This window comes from Mirounga leonina, unplaced genomic scaffold, assembly GCF_011800145.1.
Source record: "Mirounga leonina isolate KUSES-001 unplaced genomic scaffold, KU_Mleo_1.0 Mir_125, whole genome shotgun sequence".
Taxonomy (NCBI): Eukaryota; Metazoa; Chordata; class Mammalia; order Carnivora; family Phocidae; genus Mirounga; species Mirounga leonina.
In genome coordinates, this window is record NW_023270305.1 from 11926093 (window position 1) to 11945027 (window position 18935).

The 18935-nt window shown below is 39.4% G+C and overlaps 1 protein-coding gene across 5 annotated transcripts in view; it reads right to left on the reverse strand.

The window, feature by feature from the left end:
* Positions 1-18935, reverse strand: part of ITSN2 (intersectin 2) — a 140428-nt gene that overhangs the window by 46112 nt on the left and 75381 nt on the right. For all 5 annotated transcript variants that reach the window (XM_035000682.1, XM_035000683.1, XM_035000681.1 and 2 more), the window contains 9 exons: positions 18591-18688; positions 14292-14467; positions 13843-13987; positions 9810-10015; positions 7588-7652; positions 5404-5570; positions 2557-2602; positions 2353-2474; positions 338-434 (listed from right to left, as the gene is read on the reverse strand). In XM_035000682.1, coding sequence (XP_034856573.1) covers positions 338-434; positions 2353-2474; positions 2557-2602; positions 5404-5570; positions 7588-7652; positions 9810-10015; positions 13843-13987; positions 14292-14467; positions 18591-18688 — 1122 coding nt within the window. The remainder of the gene's footprint in view (positions 1-337; positions 435-2352; positions 2475-2556; positions 2603-5403; positions 5571-7587; positions 7653-9809; positions 10016-13842; positions 13988-14291; positions 14468-18590; positions 18689-18935) is intronic.

Genomic DNA, 18935 nt, shown 5'->3' on the forward strand with positions numbered 1-18935 from the left:
CTCTCACCCTCCCTCCTGCATTCCTTACTTTACAAAACAAGAATCTCCCAGCTACAGTTAATCCACATGAACTATTGCATTTTTAAGTATGAGAGCAGAGCAATTCTGCTTTGAAAAGTTTGAAGCAATGAAGTGGTTCAAACTTGTATCACTGAACAGTTGGCTGTTTCTACACAAAACTTTTTAGAAAGGAAGTTCTCATTGTAACATTGCTTTTAGGCAGAGTTATAAAAAGAAACAATTTTTAATATTTTTCAAAGCATATGCTAATCTAAGAAGTTGCTGAGTTTCAACAAAACTTCTGGAAGCTGTAATGCAAGCTAACCCACAACCGTACCAGGATGAAAGGCAGGTGTAGTTCTTTCACTGCTTGGACCCAAAAGTTTAACGTGGCTGGCAGGAAACCATCCTTTCTGCCGCTTTTTTCCTCTGGCCTGTAAAATCAGCAAAAAGGATATGGAAGATGAGACTAAAAACAATTATTGAGACATAAGTTTTTTTTAAAAAGTTGTGTAGTAAAGAATTTAGCCCTGTCCCCAAAAAGGTCTGGACTCTACCTTTGGCTCCTGGGAGGTAATCTCTAAACCTGTGTATGTCCTGACTGCTCAGTGTCTTATTTTCTCTGGGAACCTTGCCCAGGCCAGACAGTCTAACAATGTGACTTACAGTGGATGCTCTGGGTCACATATATGAACTCAACCTCCAGAGGGACTGGAGACTGAGTTTAGCCATATGGGCAGAACCATGTCTATGTGATGGGAGCCCCAGTAAAAACTCTGGACACCAAGGCTCGAATGAGCTTCTTTGCTTGGCAATACTTGGTATGTGTTGTTGCCAGGAGTTAGTGCTATCCATGACTCCACTGTAAGAGGACAATGAAAGCTCTGTTTTTGGAACTGTCTTGACATCAGCCCCATACATCTCTTCTCTTGGCTAATTTTAATCTAAATTATTTTGCTGTAATAAACTGTAACTATGAGAAGAACAGTTTCAGTGTCTTGTGAGTCTTTCTAGTTAATTACTGACTTGAGGGTGGTCTTGGGGACCTCCAAACTTACAACTGGTGTCAGACGTTAGGGTGGTCTTGGGGACTGCTGAATTCTGCACTGGCCTTCCAGGTCAGTATCAGACAACTGGAAGACTCAATATGCAAATCAAAGTGCTGCTACTGTAGAAGTCTACTAGGAGGCCTTCAGGGTTCAGAGTTCTCTGCATATTTCACACAAATAATATTTATAAACTCAAAAGACTCTTCTAGAATTCTCCTAGTAAGTTCAAGTCAACACGTAAAATGGTACAGTGCACAATGAACATCTCTTGGGGCTTTGTGAATATTAATACAGAGATCACAAATACAATTTGTGTAGAGCCATGTTTCCCATTTAGTTGGGTCAATCTTCAAAGCAAATCAGGAAGGTGGGATTTCAGGGGGTTATTCAAGATACTTTATTTTGAACCTCCACTGCTCTTTAGGAATTGTAGAAGGCTGATTTGCGAGAATGAAGCTGTGTTTATCCTCCATATTATAATCATATATCAATCTTACATAAAAATGTAGCTATTATACCTCTCATCATCTTTTAATCCTAAAATGCTTTTTAGTTTTTCTAGTAAGGAACTTTTAGGAGAAAAGAACTCTTTTTTCGTATCAAAACATAAGCAGTAACTGCCTCTGTTGACGTTTAAGGAAAAAACTAGGTTCATTTATGCCTTCATTTCCTTTCCTTGCACTGCTATTTCAAAAACGTAAGACTATGGTGGGGAAAGTCCAACAAGTAGCACTTTCTCAGTACACAGTCTGGATCATGTTTCTTTTCCTGGATAGAGGCTATACTGCAAGCCTGGGGTTATCCCAGGCAAAGGTGATGCTATGCTTTCCTTTAAGAAGGTGACCTGTGGTTTATTAAAGCAGGTATTACTGGAATACAATTACATCTGTAGAGAAAATTATTCTTCATATTGTTACTTATAATATCAGTTCAACTGTCCTAAAAACAAACAGGGAAAAGACTAGAGGGAAACATAATACATTAAAATGTTTTTTTTTTTTTTTTAAAGATTTTATTTATTTATTCATGAGAGACAGAGAGAGAGAGAGAGAGGCAGAGGGAGAAGCAGGCTCCCAAGGAGCAGGAAGCCCGACGCGGGACTCGATCCCAGGACCCTGAGATCATGACCTGAGCCGAAGGCAGACGCTTAACCATCTGAGCCACCCAGGCGCCCATACATTAAAATGTTAATATTGATTACCTCTAAGTGGTATTAGGTGGTCTAAAATTTTTGTTAATTTTATTTAATGAGCATGCATTACTTTTATAATGAAAACGATAATTGTTATTTCAAAGTTATTACCTGTAATTCCCCTTGCCACCACCCGCTCGAATTTTTCTTTAGGATTAATATTAACTGTCCTGGTGCAAGACTTAGTTGTTCAGAACCAGAAGCCACATATGCTGAAGTTACCTGAGCAATCTCTGAAAAGCAGACAGACAAGAAACTATGAATTCAAGACTATTAAACACTGTAGTAATTTTTCAACTTCATTATTATACATACCAGGTTTCTTGTTTGATGTTCCAGATTTGCTAGCACTCCCAAAACTCTGCAAGGAAAAGACATGCTGTTTTATTATTTTCTAATAATCCAGATGTAAGAGTACAAAGGTTATTAGGAATTAGAGATTTCTAATTCCCAGGATTGTTTCTTTGAATGAAGATCAAAATAACAATTAGCCTTATATTAACCAAGTACGTGAAGAATCCAACACCTAATTATGGGGAGATCTGGTCTACTAACAGACATTATATACAAGTGGTTGATGTTGGCATCCATTGATTCAACAAGAAAAGCTTATTTAATGCATCTTTCCTGACTATCAAACGTGACCAGATACCTCTCATTTATCACATTAGCATCAATGCCCACCACATACAACATATCTTAAGGCATATATGAGTTTTACTCCTGTTGCCTAGGAGACAATGTTTTTAATTTTTTTGCATATTCCCCCTGAACCTAAGAACAAAAAAATCCATGCCCTGGGTAGCAAGTATAACCTCAGTCTGACTTTACAGGATAGTTGGGCCAACCACCTTTCTTCATTTCAGGAATTTGAACAAGTAAAGGGAAGGAACAGAACATTGTTTTCTGTGAGTGAACACAGCTCAAATGAAGCTGAACTGATGCTAGTCAAGGGCTAACGTTTTTTGAGTACTTACACAAGCCGCATTTAGTAACTACTATTTGTGTAACAGATGTGTGTTACAGCGTATGAATTTTACATATAGTCACTTAATTCTCACAGTAACACTATTAAGTATTATGATTACCTCCATGTTACAGAGAAGGAAACTGAGGTACAGAAAGGTGAAATAACTTGTCCAAGGCCTCTAAGTGTTGGAGCCAGAGGTCAACCTAGAGGGTTCTTACCATGTGGTCTGTGGATCCCTGGGGACAACCCTTGAGCCCCTTTCAGGGGCCCAGAAGACAAAGACCCTTTTCATTAACAGTATTAAGCCATTATTTGCCTCTTTCACTGTGTTGACATTTACACCGATGGGTAAAGTTGCTGATGCCTTAGCATGAGTCATCACAGTGGTGCCAAATTATACTCGCGGCCACAGCATTCTCCACAACCACATACTCACAGAACAAACAGAACCAGTTTCACTTAAGAATGTCCTTGATCAAGCAGTAAAAATGTTACGAAATCTTAATGAAATACGATCTTCTAAAAAGTTCTGCGTGATTAAATGGAAGCAAGCCTACAGCGTTTCTGCTGCATTCCGAAATAGCAAGATGGCTGTCTCAAAGAGAAGCACTTGTGTGATTAAACTGTGAGCTAAACTGGGTTCTTCAGGGAACATTTTTACTTGAAAGAACAACTGAAACACAAACTCTTCAGACTCGGGATTTGGCAGACATTTTCTCAAAGATCAAGTATGCCTGTCACATCAAGGAATACAGCTGACAGGACTTGTTGCCAATGATCAAATTCAAGATTTCAAGAGAAAATTGAAATTTTGGAAAACTTGTATCTACCACCATAAACTTGACAGTTTCAAAGTATTTGAAGATTTTCCTATGAGATCCGTAGTGATATTAACAAATAAAACTTTTTTTTTTTAAAGATTTTATTTATTTATTTGACAGAGAGAGAGAGAGCGAGAGAGGGAACACAAGCAGGGGGAGTGGGAGAGGGAGAAGGAGAAGCAGGCTTCCCGCTGAGCAGGGAGCCCGACGTGGGGCTTGATCTCAGGACCCTGGGATCACAACCTGAGCTGAAGGCAGACGCTTAACCAACTGAGCCACCCAGGCATCCCCAATCCATGTATTTTTTTTTTTTTTAAGATTTTATTTATTTATTTGAGAGAGAGAGAATGAGAGACAGAGAGCATGAGAGGGAGGAGGGTCAGAGGGAGAAGCAGGCTCCCCGCTGAGCAGGAAGCCCAACGCTGGCCCGATCCCGGGACTCCAGGATCATGACCTGAGCCGAAGGCAGCCGCTTAACTGACTGAGCCACCCAGGCATCCCCAATCCATGTATTTTTAAAAACTCTTTAGAATTCCCAATAATTTTTTTAAAAGATTTATTTATTTATTTGAGAGAGAGAGAGAGAGTGAGTGGCGGGGGAGGAGAGGGGAAAGAATCTCAAGCAGACTCCCTGCTGAGCTCAGAGCGCGATGATGCAGGGCTCGATCTCAAGACCCTGCTGAGATCATGACTTGAGATGAAATCAAGAGCTGGTTGCTCCACTGACTGAGCCACCCAGGTGCCCCTAGAATCCCCAGTCATTTTTAAGAATGTAAAAAGTTCCTGAAACCAAACAGGTTGAGCACCGCTGCGCTATACACTAGTGGCAGGATGAGAAGCAGCAGGAACTCAGAGTGTAGGGGGCGTCACATTAATGTCAAAGCTGTAAAGTTTTACAGACTCCTTCAAGGTGATCCCTTGGATCTGGGACTATTTCCTAGCTTCAGTTACCATGAGGCCCAGACCTACCTACAGCTCCTAGTCTTAGAAATTTCATGAAATCCTGTCCCTCTTATCTAACAGGATCCCTATAATAAACTCTATTTTATTGGTGCCACCTTCAGTGGTTTCCTTATAACCAAAGCCTGAACAAAACTGTATATACATGAGTCTCTGTTTTGACTATGAATCTTGATGGGGCGCCTGGGTGGCTCAGTCGGTTGAGCGTCTGCCTTCTGCTCAGATCCTGGGATCGAGCCCTGCGTTGGGCTCCCTGCTTGGCGGAGAGCCTGCTTCTCCCTCTCCCTCTGCCTGCTGCTCTGCCTACTTGTGCTCTCTCTCTCTCTGCCAAATAAAGAAATAAAATCTTTAAGTATGAATCTTGATATGCAAGAATGGAATCATTTTGTTTCTATACCAAAATAACTCTACCTCTTGATCTTTTGGTTTGACATAATTTGATGGAAAAATTCCAGTTCTATCTCCAATGCTTCCTGTCCACCACTCTCCATCTTTCTGGGTCACCAATATTTCTTCACCTTCAGTGAAAGTCAGGTCTCCAGGTTCCACACTTGAATATGAATAAAGTGCAATATACTCTGTAGGAAACAAAGCAAAAAGAAACTAATTTTGGTTGAAAGAAAAAATTATGTTAATCCCCAAACCTTGTGTAAATTAACTGTAAAAGACCTTGTAACTTAAGGAAACCTAATGTAAAAAGATCTTAAAACAGAAAAAAGAATGAGGCAATCATTTAATAATTTCTAGAGAAAGATTATTTAACATAAAGCTTTATCATAGGGTTTCTTCTTTTTCCCACTGTATCATCATCATCACCACCGTCTTATCACAGAGAATCCAAAATCACAAATAGGTATAAGTACCTCTATAGAGTCAAGATCTGAAAACATTTTTTCAACTTCCTTACACAAAATATATTTTAGTATGCTAAGTTATTTTTTAATTCTTTTATATATATAGTTACGGAAAAGCCCAATATTCGGCTGACATCAGTACCAGTGGCCAAGTTCTACCACAGTGACCCAGCTCCTAGTGCAGTGCTTGGCACAGAGCAGATGCTCAACACATACTGACTTTTTTGGGAAAATATATTGGCTTTGGTTTCCGTCCCTGTCATTACTGCTACTTAGAAAAAACACTCAATGACCTGGTTGTAGAAGTCTTTCTTTTCTAGTTATTTTTATTTGTCAACATGGAATTTCATCTGTACATCATAAACTAGAAAAGACTAGGAACACCATCTACAACCTATTTACTGTTCATGTTCCCAGTATTACTCAATTTAGGGTGATTTAACAAAACCAAAAATGCCTGCAAGGGTTAGGTATGCTGCAATAAGCAAGGTCGTCCCCAAACACTCCTTGCGCCCTTCCCAGACTCACTTCACAGCACTCATTCCACAGTGAACCGACAGTTCCAGCCTTGCTGGTGATCTGAGATCTCTAACCTCTCACAGCCATGCCCTGGCTCTTGACTTTCCCTCTGTCGACAAGAGTTTTCTCTTCCTTTGTCGCTATGCGAAACTCTACTCCTTGCTTAAGATGATTCAACACTGCCATGTCTGTGGATTCATAGGTCCTACTGAAAATTAAGTTCTATGTACTCATTATAGAATTTCTTACAATGGTATGCCTATACTCCCGGTCTACTGTGAGGACTTGGGAAACTGTGTTTTATTCATCCTTGTATTTTTCAGGCTTTAGCATAGAGTCTTTAACATAATAGATAGTGAATAAATGGTTTACTTTACCATTAAATTGATTTTCTCGAGCAATAATATAAACATAAAATGTACTTCTACTATTCAACTAATTTTACAATGGATGTATACAATTCATTTATAAAGCTATGTAAGTGTTAAATAAAAATGTCTGAAACTTAGGGTAGACAATCTTTCATTTTTTAGTACATTAAAATAAAAAATAAGTTATTAGTCAACCCAAAGGGCTATAGAAAAAAATTTCTTTGTAATAATTATGATAAAGTGTACCTTGATTTCAAATCCTACTTAATGATTTGTATGATACACTGTAATTAAAATGCAATTTGTAAATAACTAAATGTACTAAAATTGCCTTACCTCCTAAACCAGGAAAACAAAAACCTTCATGCCTTCTGTTTGCAACATTTTTTATTTATGATCTTATTTATTGAGTCTATGATGAATTTTTATAGTACTGCTTTTCTATACTTTTTTTTTTTTTTTAGATTTTATTTATCTGACAGAGAGAGACACAGCGAGAGAGGGAACACAAGCAAGGGGAGTGGGAGAGGGAGAATTAGGCTTCCCACTGAGCAGGTAGCCCAATGTGGGGCTCGATCCCAGGACCCTGGGACCATGACCTGAGCCGAAGGCAGATGCTTAACGACTGAGCCACCCAGGCGCCCCTATAGTACTGATTTTCTCAAAGTGCCATATATATATTTTTTTCTATATTCTCAATATTCATATGAAATAGATAAAGGGCAGGTTCTCCTAAACCCACCTTAACACTGAAGACACAGAAACAGGGGAAATAACAACTGTGGGAAGTCAGATAATTAGTCAATAGCTAATCTGACTCCCATTTAATTTACAAATTGTCAAAAACTCACCTTCTCCAACTGTATAGGCTGCAGAGGTAGGTTTCTTGTTTACAGCTGCATACAAAGCTTCTGGTCTGCCAAATAAATACACAAACAGATTAAAAAAAAACAATAATGAAACAAAGACATCAACAAGCAAAAACCAAGAAAGGTGATACAGCAGGTGTTTGCAGTACTTTCTTTAAGGGCTTTCCAAAATCAGTTTAAATATTGTCTCAGTACACAGGCTAGAAAATTCTCATACACAAAATCGTTAGGGGACTAAGAAGGGCCTGGTTACAGACTTCTAAATTTTTTAATAAAGTAATTTCAACATGATTTATAAATAGTTTTTTCAAGTGTGAGATACTTTGCCTTTCTAAAGGAATTTTAAAAAGACACAAGTGCTTTAGTAAATGGACAGTTATTTAGTAAAGTACATAGGGGGCTTGGCTTGGTATAGGGAGAAAAAGGACAACATACCAATATATAAATTTTAATATTTGTTTAGAGCACACTACATTTCAATATATAAAAATAATAGAACTTGATATTTCGGAACCGGTAAAGCTTTGATTTCCAATTTAACCCAGGAAACTGTCTTAAAAAATCTGGAAGACTGTCATATTTAAGAACTAGACATCTGTAGGATGCACCAGTGCTCCCCAAGACCCTTGAGGAAATTATACAGTAAGGCAGTTCTCAGGGAAACAGAGTGGAAGCTTACTACAGCTCATGGCCACAGCTGAACAGACTGCCTTGTTTAGGGCATGATCTCTCCATTACTGTAGGCTTTCAAGTTATATGCCTTATCTGTTAGAAAAGATCAGTAATTGAATGAAGAGTTAGGGGGAAAACAACACTTAAACTTACTGTCTTTGCACTTAAGTTTTCTACTCCATAAAACGATACGGTGTTTAAATAAGATAATTCCTATAAAGGGCCCAGCTCCGTGCCAACATGCGTGTGTCAGCTCTGAATTGTTATCACTTACACAGTTCTAAGTCTAAAATTCCGTGTCAGTCTGAAAAGTAAATTTCTGCATTTGAACTAAAAATTCATACATAGAGTCTCAGCATTGAAAGGGTTTTTAAAGATTAATTCACTCTTTTTATCTAATTAGAAAACTGCAAAGTAGGTTATTCCATAGAGCCTGACAAAAAAATAGCAGAATCAGAACTCAAGCCTCTTGATTTCCAAAGACCTGTCTCTTTTCAATCAGATCACTTTTCTATTTAGATCAACTTCCATATAAAACACAAGAGACAGCTGCCCATCACTACATTAGAGTACTTATTTCTTAAACATCTTTCTTTTTTTTTTTTAAGATTTTATTTATTTATCTGACAGAGAGAGACATAGCGAGAGAGGGAACACAAGCAGGGGGGGTGGGAGAGGGAGAAGCAGGCCTCCCACCGAGCAGGGAGCCCAATGCGGCACTCGATCCCCGGACTCTGGGATCATGACCTGAGCCGAAGGCAGACACCCAACAACTGAGCCACCCAGGAGCCCCTTATTTCTTAAACATCTTAAAGACGTTTGATGATCTCACTCCTCTGCAGACTGGGAAATAAAGGCCAGAGACCTTGTCTAGTTTTTACCTGCTGTTCTCATTTGAAAATGGATTCAACTCACTGTTGCTTCAATGACTCCTTATTCGCTGAGCTAACATGACTGGGAAGCTACCATGCACTGAGATGACACGAGCCAGGGGAAAAACTCAAAACCAAACAAAGACACGGACCCTGTCCTCCTGGAGCTTACGATTTAATAAGGGGCATGGGTAAGAAAATAGGTAACTACATTCCAGTCTGCTGCGAGCAGTAAGAGAGGTGTGATCTCCAAGGGATTCTGGAGGCCCAGAAACGGTAAGTCCTACGCTTTGGCAAAGGGGAGGTCGGTCCTCAGCAAACATTTACTTAAAAGCTGGCAGTGCCAAGTGACAACACGGGAAAAGCGCTCCAAGGGAAATGAAAGGCAACTTCTCTGACTGACCTGGTAGCACAATGAAAACAACCGATCTCAAATTTTAAGCACGTTGAGAACTCTAGGAAGCTGAAATAACTAGAATAAAACACATTCTAAAACTGGTACAAATATCTGAAGTGCGCTTTTTCACTCTTGGAATTACCCTTCTGATGGTCCAAACTCAAGCATACATGTTTTATTTGATGGGACAGCCAGTGGTTCTACGGTGGACTCATTAGTGAAAACACCAACATCCGTGTCTCATGGAAACACAAAACGCTTACTCTTCCCGCTTGACTTCACTCCCAGGGATGATTTTGACATAAGATTTTGGAAACCATCCTCTTCCTCCAGGCACCTCCCCAAACCACCAATTTTCTTGCTGCTCCAAGACAGTAATAATATCATGTTTGGAGAAGTTCAAGTGGTTGTCTTTCTTTGCAGTCCAAGAACAAAGGGCCTGTGCCTTTAGGTTTTCTACAACCTGTCCCTGTGAATACAAAACCACAAAATTGGGGAAAAAAAAAAGGTAACCAGGATTTCTGTTTCCTAATATATAACTTACTTACTGTTTAAACAGAGACCAGTTTGGTGTGGTCGTGCCTTAAGATAACCTTTATCTACTAATCGATTTAAAATGATATATGGCAGAGAACATCTGCCGTAGCCTTCTGTTAAAGACCGAACACCTACCGTTCAAGGAAACATCTTGGCATGAAGTATCACTGGATTGGAAGAGGAACACTGGGCACTCAAGGAATGTACTCATAAATCCATCAAGTAGACGTCACAGAACAAATGCAAAGAATTACTGCAGCCCCTTCCTGTCCTCCAGTTCCGGACATCCCCTCCCTGTGGTCCCCTCCCTGTGGTCACGGCAGGTCACAGGTCACACCACTAGCCCTACAGATACGGTTGTGCTCTGCCTCCCTTCACTTTTCTGCTCTCCATCCCTGAACTTCCTCCTTGTATTCTTACTCATTCTCCTTTCTTTGCCTCCTCTCCGAGGAAGGAGTATTCATTGATAAGGCTAATCTCTTTACCTGTACTCTCGATTTCTACTATGCCCTCCCTTTTCTACAAATCTTGTAACATCTTGAAGTGCCTCTCTAAAATAGTCAATCTCTCCACCTCTCTACTTAACTTCTACCTCTAAATTCCTTAAAGACAGGAACTCAATCCATTTTAATTTTGGTTCTGCACCCACCACACTACTGAACCTCTTCTTGACAAGGTCATCGATAACGTCAAAGCCCCAAAAGCTTCTTCCAAACCCTTATTTTCCCTGATGTCTGAACAGTGCTGACATCACTTAACACCCCTGCTGTTCTTTCTTTCTTTCTTTCTTTCTTTATTTGAGAGAGAGAGAATGAGAGACAGAGAGCATGAGAGGGAGGAGGGTCAGAGAGAGAAGCAGACTCCCTGCTGAGCAGGGAGCCCGATGCGGGACTCGATTCCGGGACTCCAGGATCATGACCTGAGCCGAAGGCAGTCGCTTAACCAACTGAGCCACCCAGGTGCCCACCCCTGCTGTTCTGAAAGCTCACTCTCTGGTGATTGATGGATCCCCTTTTTGGTCCAGGCCCTTTCCTTTCCTGTTTCACATGATTTCCCTAAATTATTTTATTTATGTCTATGCCTTTTCAAATCTCTTTTTTTTAAATAAAGATTTTATTTATTTGTCAGAGAAAGAGGGCACAAGCAGGAGGAGCGGCAGGCAGAGGGAGAAGCAGGTTCCCCGCTGAGCAAGGAGCCGTATGAGGGACTCGATCCCAGGATCCTGGGGTCATGACCTGAGCTGAAGGCAGACACTTAACTGACTAAGCCACCCAGGTGTCCCTCAAATCTTTTTTTTAAAAGATTTTATTTCTTCATTTGTCAGAGAGAGAGCGCACGTGCACAAGCAGGGGGAGTGGCAGGCAGAGGGAGAAGCAGGCTCCCCACCGAGCAAGGAGCCCGATGCGGGACTATCGATCGCGGGACTATCGATCCCGGGACTCCGGGATCATGACCCGAGCCAAAGGTAGATGCTTAAACGACTGAGCCACCCAGGTGTCCCTCAAATCTGTATCTTAGTTGTAACTTTATCTCCTGAGCTCCAGACTTGTAAGTCAGACTGTTTACTGGGCCTTCCCACCAGGTTGTCTCTAAAACAGATACCTAGGTTGCACATGTGGGATGTACCATTTTTAGAACCCACGGAACCCACTCCTCTTGCAACACCCACCTAAGACAATGCCATCACCATATTTCCTGTTACTCGAGCTAAAGATCCTGAAAATGTATAGAAGGGAAATCCATTTCCTCTTCTACACATTTTCTTTACTGTGGCACTGGTTCACATCGTCCTCTCTTGTTACTTAGCTACTGTAGCATCCTTCCTTACTTGACTCCTTTGCTTCCTTCCACCCATCTGGCCCCTGTACTACTGCTGGAGTTAGGTTTCTAAAATATACACCTCTTAGAAACTTTCATGGGCTGCCCACTGCCAAGTTGCTGGGCACTGTATTAAATACTTCACAAATAAACCTCCACCCCTAACTTCAATTCTTGACCCTTTCTCCATGAATCCTGTACTCTAGCCACACTATAAACAATTCTCGACCTGCAAACTCCTTGTATTAACATGCCTCACTATCTTCCCCAAATTATTTTTTCACAGGAGTAACTTTCCTTCTCTGTTTGCTAAAATCTTATCTTCAAAGGTCCTGCTCCAATACCTGGCCCTTTGTGAACCCTGCTCCAATTCCCACAGACTGAATGAGATCTCTCTCAGCTGTATATACCTCAAGTCTTTGTAGAATATCTTTATGACAATACTTCTCATATTTTACAATTATTTCTTCTTTTTAAAAGATTTATTTTTTAAAGATTTTAAAGATTTATTTATTCATTTGAGAGAGAGAGAGCACAAGCGAGCATGAGGGGGGGTGCAAAGGGAGGGGGAGAAGCAAGCTCCCCACTGAGCAGGGAGCCCTACGTGGGGCTCATTCCCAGGACTTGGAGATCATGACCTGAGCCGAAGGCAGATGCTTAACCATCTGAGCCAACCAGGTGCCCCTATAATTATTTATTTCTGTGTCTGTCTCATTAAATTATGACTTCTTAATGGCAGGGATTTTTTTCCCATTAAATTTCTAGCACATAATGAAATGCCTGGAACCTATGGTCACGTATAAACATTTTTTGAGTGAAGGTGAAATCTCCAGACTCTATTCTGATGAAGTCTGTGATTTCTTTTCAATAATGTTAATGTAACAATGCCTGTAATGGTTACATCTAAATCAGGGGCTAAATATATATAATGTAGTTCCCACACAAATAACTTTTTTAAGAACAAAAAACCAAAAACTCCCAAGCCCAAATATCTTCTTACAATAACTATGAATTAAGAATAATATAACCAGATTTGTCAAGATGACATTTTGAGCTTAGAAATCTTAACTGGTTGGGGTGCCTGGGTGGCTCAGTCGTTGGGCGTCTGCCTTCAGCTCAGGTCATGATTCCAGGGTCCTGGGATTGAGCCCCACATCGGGCTCCCTGTTCAGCAGTAAGTCTGCTTCTCCCTCTCCCACTCCCCTTGCCTGTGTTCCCTCTCTCACTGTGTCTCTCTCTGCCAAATAAATAAATAAAATCTTAAAAAAAAAAAAAAAGAAAGAAAATTGGTAGCAACTGGATGCTATGAAAATGAATTGTTGAGAAACTTCTAAGTAATAATAATTTCTTTACATTATATCACACGTGAACAATAAGAACAGAAACCAAATGTTACAAATTCTGGTTAAAAGAGTAAATGATGCCTTTGTACAAAAATCTTCAATTCTATTTTTTTTTAAGATTTTATTTATTTATTTGACAGAGAGAGACACAGCAAGAGAGGGAACACAAGCAGGGGGAGTGGGAGAGGAAGAAGCAGACTCCCCGCTGAGCAGGGAGCTCAATGCGGGACTCGATCCTAGGATCCTGGGATCATGACCTGAGCCGAAGGCAGATGCTTAACGACTAAGCCACCCAAGTGCCCTCTTTATTCAATTTTATGTGAACAGGAGCAATGTCAAAGAATAAAGAACACAGGGGCGCCTGGATGGCTCAGTTGGTTGAGTGTCCCAACTCTTGATTTTGGCTCAGGTCATGATCTCAGGGCTGTGAGATTGAGCCCCGCGTCAGCCTCCGTGCTCAGCACGGAGTCTACTTGAGTTTCTCTCCCTCTGCTCCTTCCCCCGCTTGTACGTGTGCTCTCTCTCACTCTCTAAAATAAATAAATAAATCTTAAAAAGAAAAAAAGAGGATAAAGCACACAAAATTATAGATACACACCTGTCCATGAATCGGTGATACAGATCCAGGGGACACAGTACGAGTAAAAGCTGATTTTTTTTGCCATGATGTATTAACAGTTAGGTTTGTAAAAGATACATTTTGATAATCAGTCACTGATGCTGGTTGATTTGAAGAAAGTGATCTGTAAATACAACACTTTGATATAAGTACAGTTAATCATTTAAAATCTAATGAAGTACTACAAATTTATCAGCTTGTATATAATTTACTTTGTGTTTAAACAAAATCTGTGGAAAAAAAATTCACGAACAAAGTACTGACCTACATTTTTATTTATTAAATTCTACTATGAAATTTGGAAGGTACTCTTGGAGAGCCCAGCACAGATTATAATATGATTAAGTAGCAGGCTGACACGAATACCTATTAGGTATTTATACATTTACCAAAAAATGCATAAACTCCACTGTTAGCTAAAAACTTACTCAGAAGAAGTTGAGGTAGCAGATACAGATACTGTAGGGGGAAGTAAGGCCTTCTTAGGAGACACAGATTTTTCACCTGATGGCATTTTTTCTACATAGTTGCATGGAAACCAGCCAAAATTTCCTTGAAAACTACCATAAAGCCAACCAGGTTCTCCTATGGTTTTTTCATCAACCTATGGAAACAAAAAGAAGGGTTAACAATGGTTAGAATACTACACATTTACAAAGGAAGGAGATGCAGACTGCTGTATAGTAGCCTCATTTTCAGAATTAAGTTGACACCATTTTCTACAAATCAATAGGTCACTCACTATCTCTAATTACTGACATAGTGCCTTTTTAAAATTTAATTTTTAATTTCATCCAGGTTAAATATGAAAATAGTTTACAAAACAAACAGCATTCTACATGGCTTATCCTGGAAGACCCCATCACTCAATATGCCCTTATTTCCACTCCTCACAGTAACTTGCCATTTTTAGTTGTTTCTTCTGTATTATCTTCTGTATTTCTAAGTAACATACTTATACTACTATTTCTTGAATGTTTCAATTTTAGACATACTATTGGCTTTTGGTTATGGAAAATCAACATTTAACTTTCTTTTACTGCATCTTTTTATTCTATCAATACTGCTATCTCAAAATTTTTGGTTAAATTATATTCAATGGTTACATTATTATGACTATGCAAATAAATTTTCACATCTGAATAATGCACTATTCTGATAATTACACTTACTTTCTTGCAAACTTGTTATTATCCTATAGTTAATCATTAATTTTTTTGCTTAGTTTTTTCTGTTCCTATCACAGAATCTTCTTGAACTAAGAGTTCTGAATACTATTTTCCAACTGGTAACACACACAGATGATTTATAGTTTCATTTTTTTCTTCCTTTTATTGCTGAGGAGTATTACATTGCATAGATGTACCACAATTTGTTTATATGCTTACCTAGTAATGGACATTTGAGTTGTTTCCAGTTTTTGGCTATTACAAATAAAACTATGAACATTTGTCTTCGTATATTGATCTTGTATCCTGTAACCTTGCTAAACTCACTCATTAGTTCTATCATAGCTAGCATAGCTATGTAGTAACTATAAAATGGTGTTCTGAAACAGAACATAGGAACCACTGCTAAAATATCATCCTGTAGATCTAGTTTAAGACTACTTTAAAATAGCCAATCCAGAGCACTAAAAACGAAGACAAGAACACAATAGACCCTAAGGAATTATGCAACCGAAAGCAGCATGCTCAGCAATTCACCTGATTTAAGTGTTGGTCTCAAAGCAAGGATCACTGACAGGTATGAATACTAGCATTCAAACACTAACTTCCTCCTTTTTCTATAAACTTTTTTTTTTTTTTAAAGATTTTATGTATTTATTCATGAGAGACAGAGAGAGAGAGAGAGAGGCAGAGGGAGAAGCAGGCTCCCAAGGAGCAGGGAGCCCGATGCGGGACTCAATCCCAGGACCCTGAGATCATGACCTGAGCCGAAGGCAGACGCTTAACCATCTGAGCCACCCAGGCGCCCCTTTCTATAAACTTTTTTAAAAGCCTACTTTCTTTAATACTTTTTCCTAATATTTTCTACCTTTCTAAGAAGAAAAGGCCCATTCATTTAATCTTCAGAATTAGACCAAGTTTGCTTTGTTAGGGGTCAATTTTAACCGATTTCATATCTGTTATTTGTAGCCCTAATTAATTTTTACTTGTCAATTTACACAGTGACTTAAACTAGAAAATTTTACATAAGTTCTCACAGGTTAATGGAAACTATTACTTCAAAAATAGCACTAACACATATGAACGCTTGAACAACAGGTTGTCATGGAAAATGTTGCCAGGACTCAGTGGAATTTCTAATCTTTTTCACTTTCAACCAAATCCCTTCTGCTACTCTCATCCATTAAGTTGATTAGACCTTGCCTCCTATCTTACCAAGAACAGGGAAGCCCTCAGATCTGAGCTCACCTTCTAACTCAGCAAAATGTATTTAATAATCCCATCCATCCTTTTCTTTCAGCCCTCTAATCACAAAGGAAGAGGTTATCTAGTCCTTCCACTACTCTCTCCTGTGCTCTAGATCCCAAGCCCTCCAGCCCTATCGAGAATCTTCCTCATCTGCATCCACTGGTCAGAATAGAGAGGTCTGCCAGGGAGGCATGAGGTGCCTTCCTGAGTGTTCTGTGTTCTATATGTTGATCTGAGTGGTAGTTTAACAGATATATACATGTGTACAAATCTACACTTGAGTTGTACATTTACAGTTGTGCACTTTACTAAATCCAGTATCATTAGCCCTTTCCCTCTCTGCAGATCTTCTCTATCATTAAACTTGCTCAAGCTTCAGCCAAGTTAAAAACAAACAAAAACATGAAACATAGAACAACTTCCCTCAACCCATACTCCTCACTATCATTTTCTCTCCCTTCTCCCTTTCAAAAGCCAAGCTCCTTCAAAGAATTTTATATATTCACTGTCTCCTCTCCCTCCCTTCCAATTTGTTCAGGTCACTGAAATCTGGCTTCTTCCCCCACCACTCCACTCAACGAATATTGTTTTCCTCCAGGTTAACAATAGCTGTGATACTGTTAATCTAATGGTTATTTTTTTTTTTTTAGTCCCATCTTATTTCACATGGAGATCCAGACCACTCTTCTCAAAATTCCCTAACACTAAACTACTCTCCTGGCTTTTTCCTACCTCTCGTTCTTTTAAGGCTCCCCTTCCTCTAATAATCCCTCCAGTATTCATGTCTCTTGGGGAATTGCATCATCAATCATCCTCTACACTCATGTCAATTACCATCACAACATAATGATGACACTCAAACTGGCCTCCTCTGATCTCTGCCTGAGATCCCCCTATATCTGTGGATAGCCAGGGTTGTATCCACCTGCTGCCTAGAAATTTGAAACTCACCCAAAATTAAACTCATTGTAACTCTTACTCAAATTCCCTCCTTCTGATCTTCCTCTCTTAGTGAATGACACTGTCATCAACCAAGTTGTCCAAATCAGGCATCTGGTAGTAACACATGACTCATTCTTTACATCAGTGATTCGGCGGAGAACACAAACAGTCCAGAAACTCTAGCTAAGTTAATGTTCCTGTTGTCACTGCCACCAGACTGGCTTGATGACCATGGGGGGAGGTCTGCTCTAAAGCTGGTAGCTTTCCACCACCTTCCTTCCTCTACTACATTAGAATGTCTGTCTTTCTCATCAGACTATCAGCTCATTAAGTGCAGAGACTGTGTCTTGTTTACTATATCCCTAGCCTAGCCATAGCCCTCAACAAGTATTTGTTGACAGAATAAATAAAAGATGTAACCAAAAATATAAGTAGGCTCTTGACCAAATGTGCCCAGAGACAGGCTGCATCTCTTCATTCTTGGACACAACCTCATCACCACCAATAGGTGGAGGAGGATCAAGAGGGCCCCGGACTGTGGCACTGTGTGGTGGCAACGGTAACAGAAGGAATGTGCAGCTGGGGACCATCATGAGTGTTTGAACAGATGTTTCCGGTAAACACTATGCCAAGTATCACTAAATATTTGCTATGTAACTGATAAAATACACCACACTGGTGACCATGCAGGGAAAAACGAAAGCAGGCACTGGCTAGGTATTCGAGGTAATATTACCTTAATTTACTAAGAAGAAAACTGAAGCAGACACTAAAACCCAAGTTAGTGTGCTTCTAAAGCCTATATTCTTTCCATTATATCACAGTGGCTGTATCAAATGCTCTTCCCTGCATCTTGTCTTATTTATCCATTTTATGTGGTTTGTGACTATATAATAAAGGCCTTTTTTTTCCCCAGGAACAAGGGACTGCATCTAGTTAGAGCTATAGAAGTAAACAGTTGTAGTTACCTCCTTCAACTCTTTTAATGGTTGACAGAAAATAATCAGCTTCTCCAAATTTCATTGGTAATTTATTAACATAACAAAATCAGCATCACCTTTTATGATGTGAAGCAATGGCACAGTGTAAAGAACATTGGATTTGGAAATCAGAGACATGTACTTGCAACCCACTCTGGCACTGTTCTGCTGACTGTTACATTTTGTGTAAGTCTAAGCTTCCTTACCTAGAATATGGCAGTAATAATATGCAACTCTGCAGTATGTTGTTAGGGCCAAATCAGATAAAGTTCAAGATACGCTTTTTAAATGGGAAATCACTATATAAAATTATAGTCATTATTATTATAGAAAGTAACATATTACATTGTATTAAGCTTATTCATGAACAAAAAAGACTGTTTCCTACCTGTATTATATCCCCAGAATTAAAACTCATCTCATCATGGCTCCTGGCTTCAAAGCGATACAATGCTTTATAATTTACCAAAGCACTAGCTGGCTCACCTAAAGAGAAGATAATTGTCATTATTTGCTACTTTCATGTATACACATTTTTGTGATGACTCTATAATATAAAGAGCTTGTAAAATCAAAAGGAAAAAAACTGAACATCAAACAGTAAAATGAAAATCCATTTGACACAGGCTTGTTAGGATTTAAATATTGTGTATAGTCACAGAATCAATATAAAAGCAAATGAGGACGTTCATCTTCAGTAAAGTAGGAGGCAATGAAACAAAGCCATGACTTG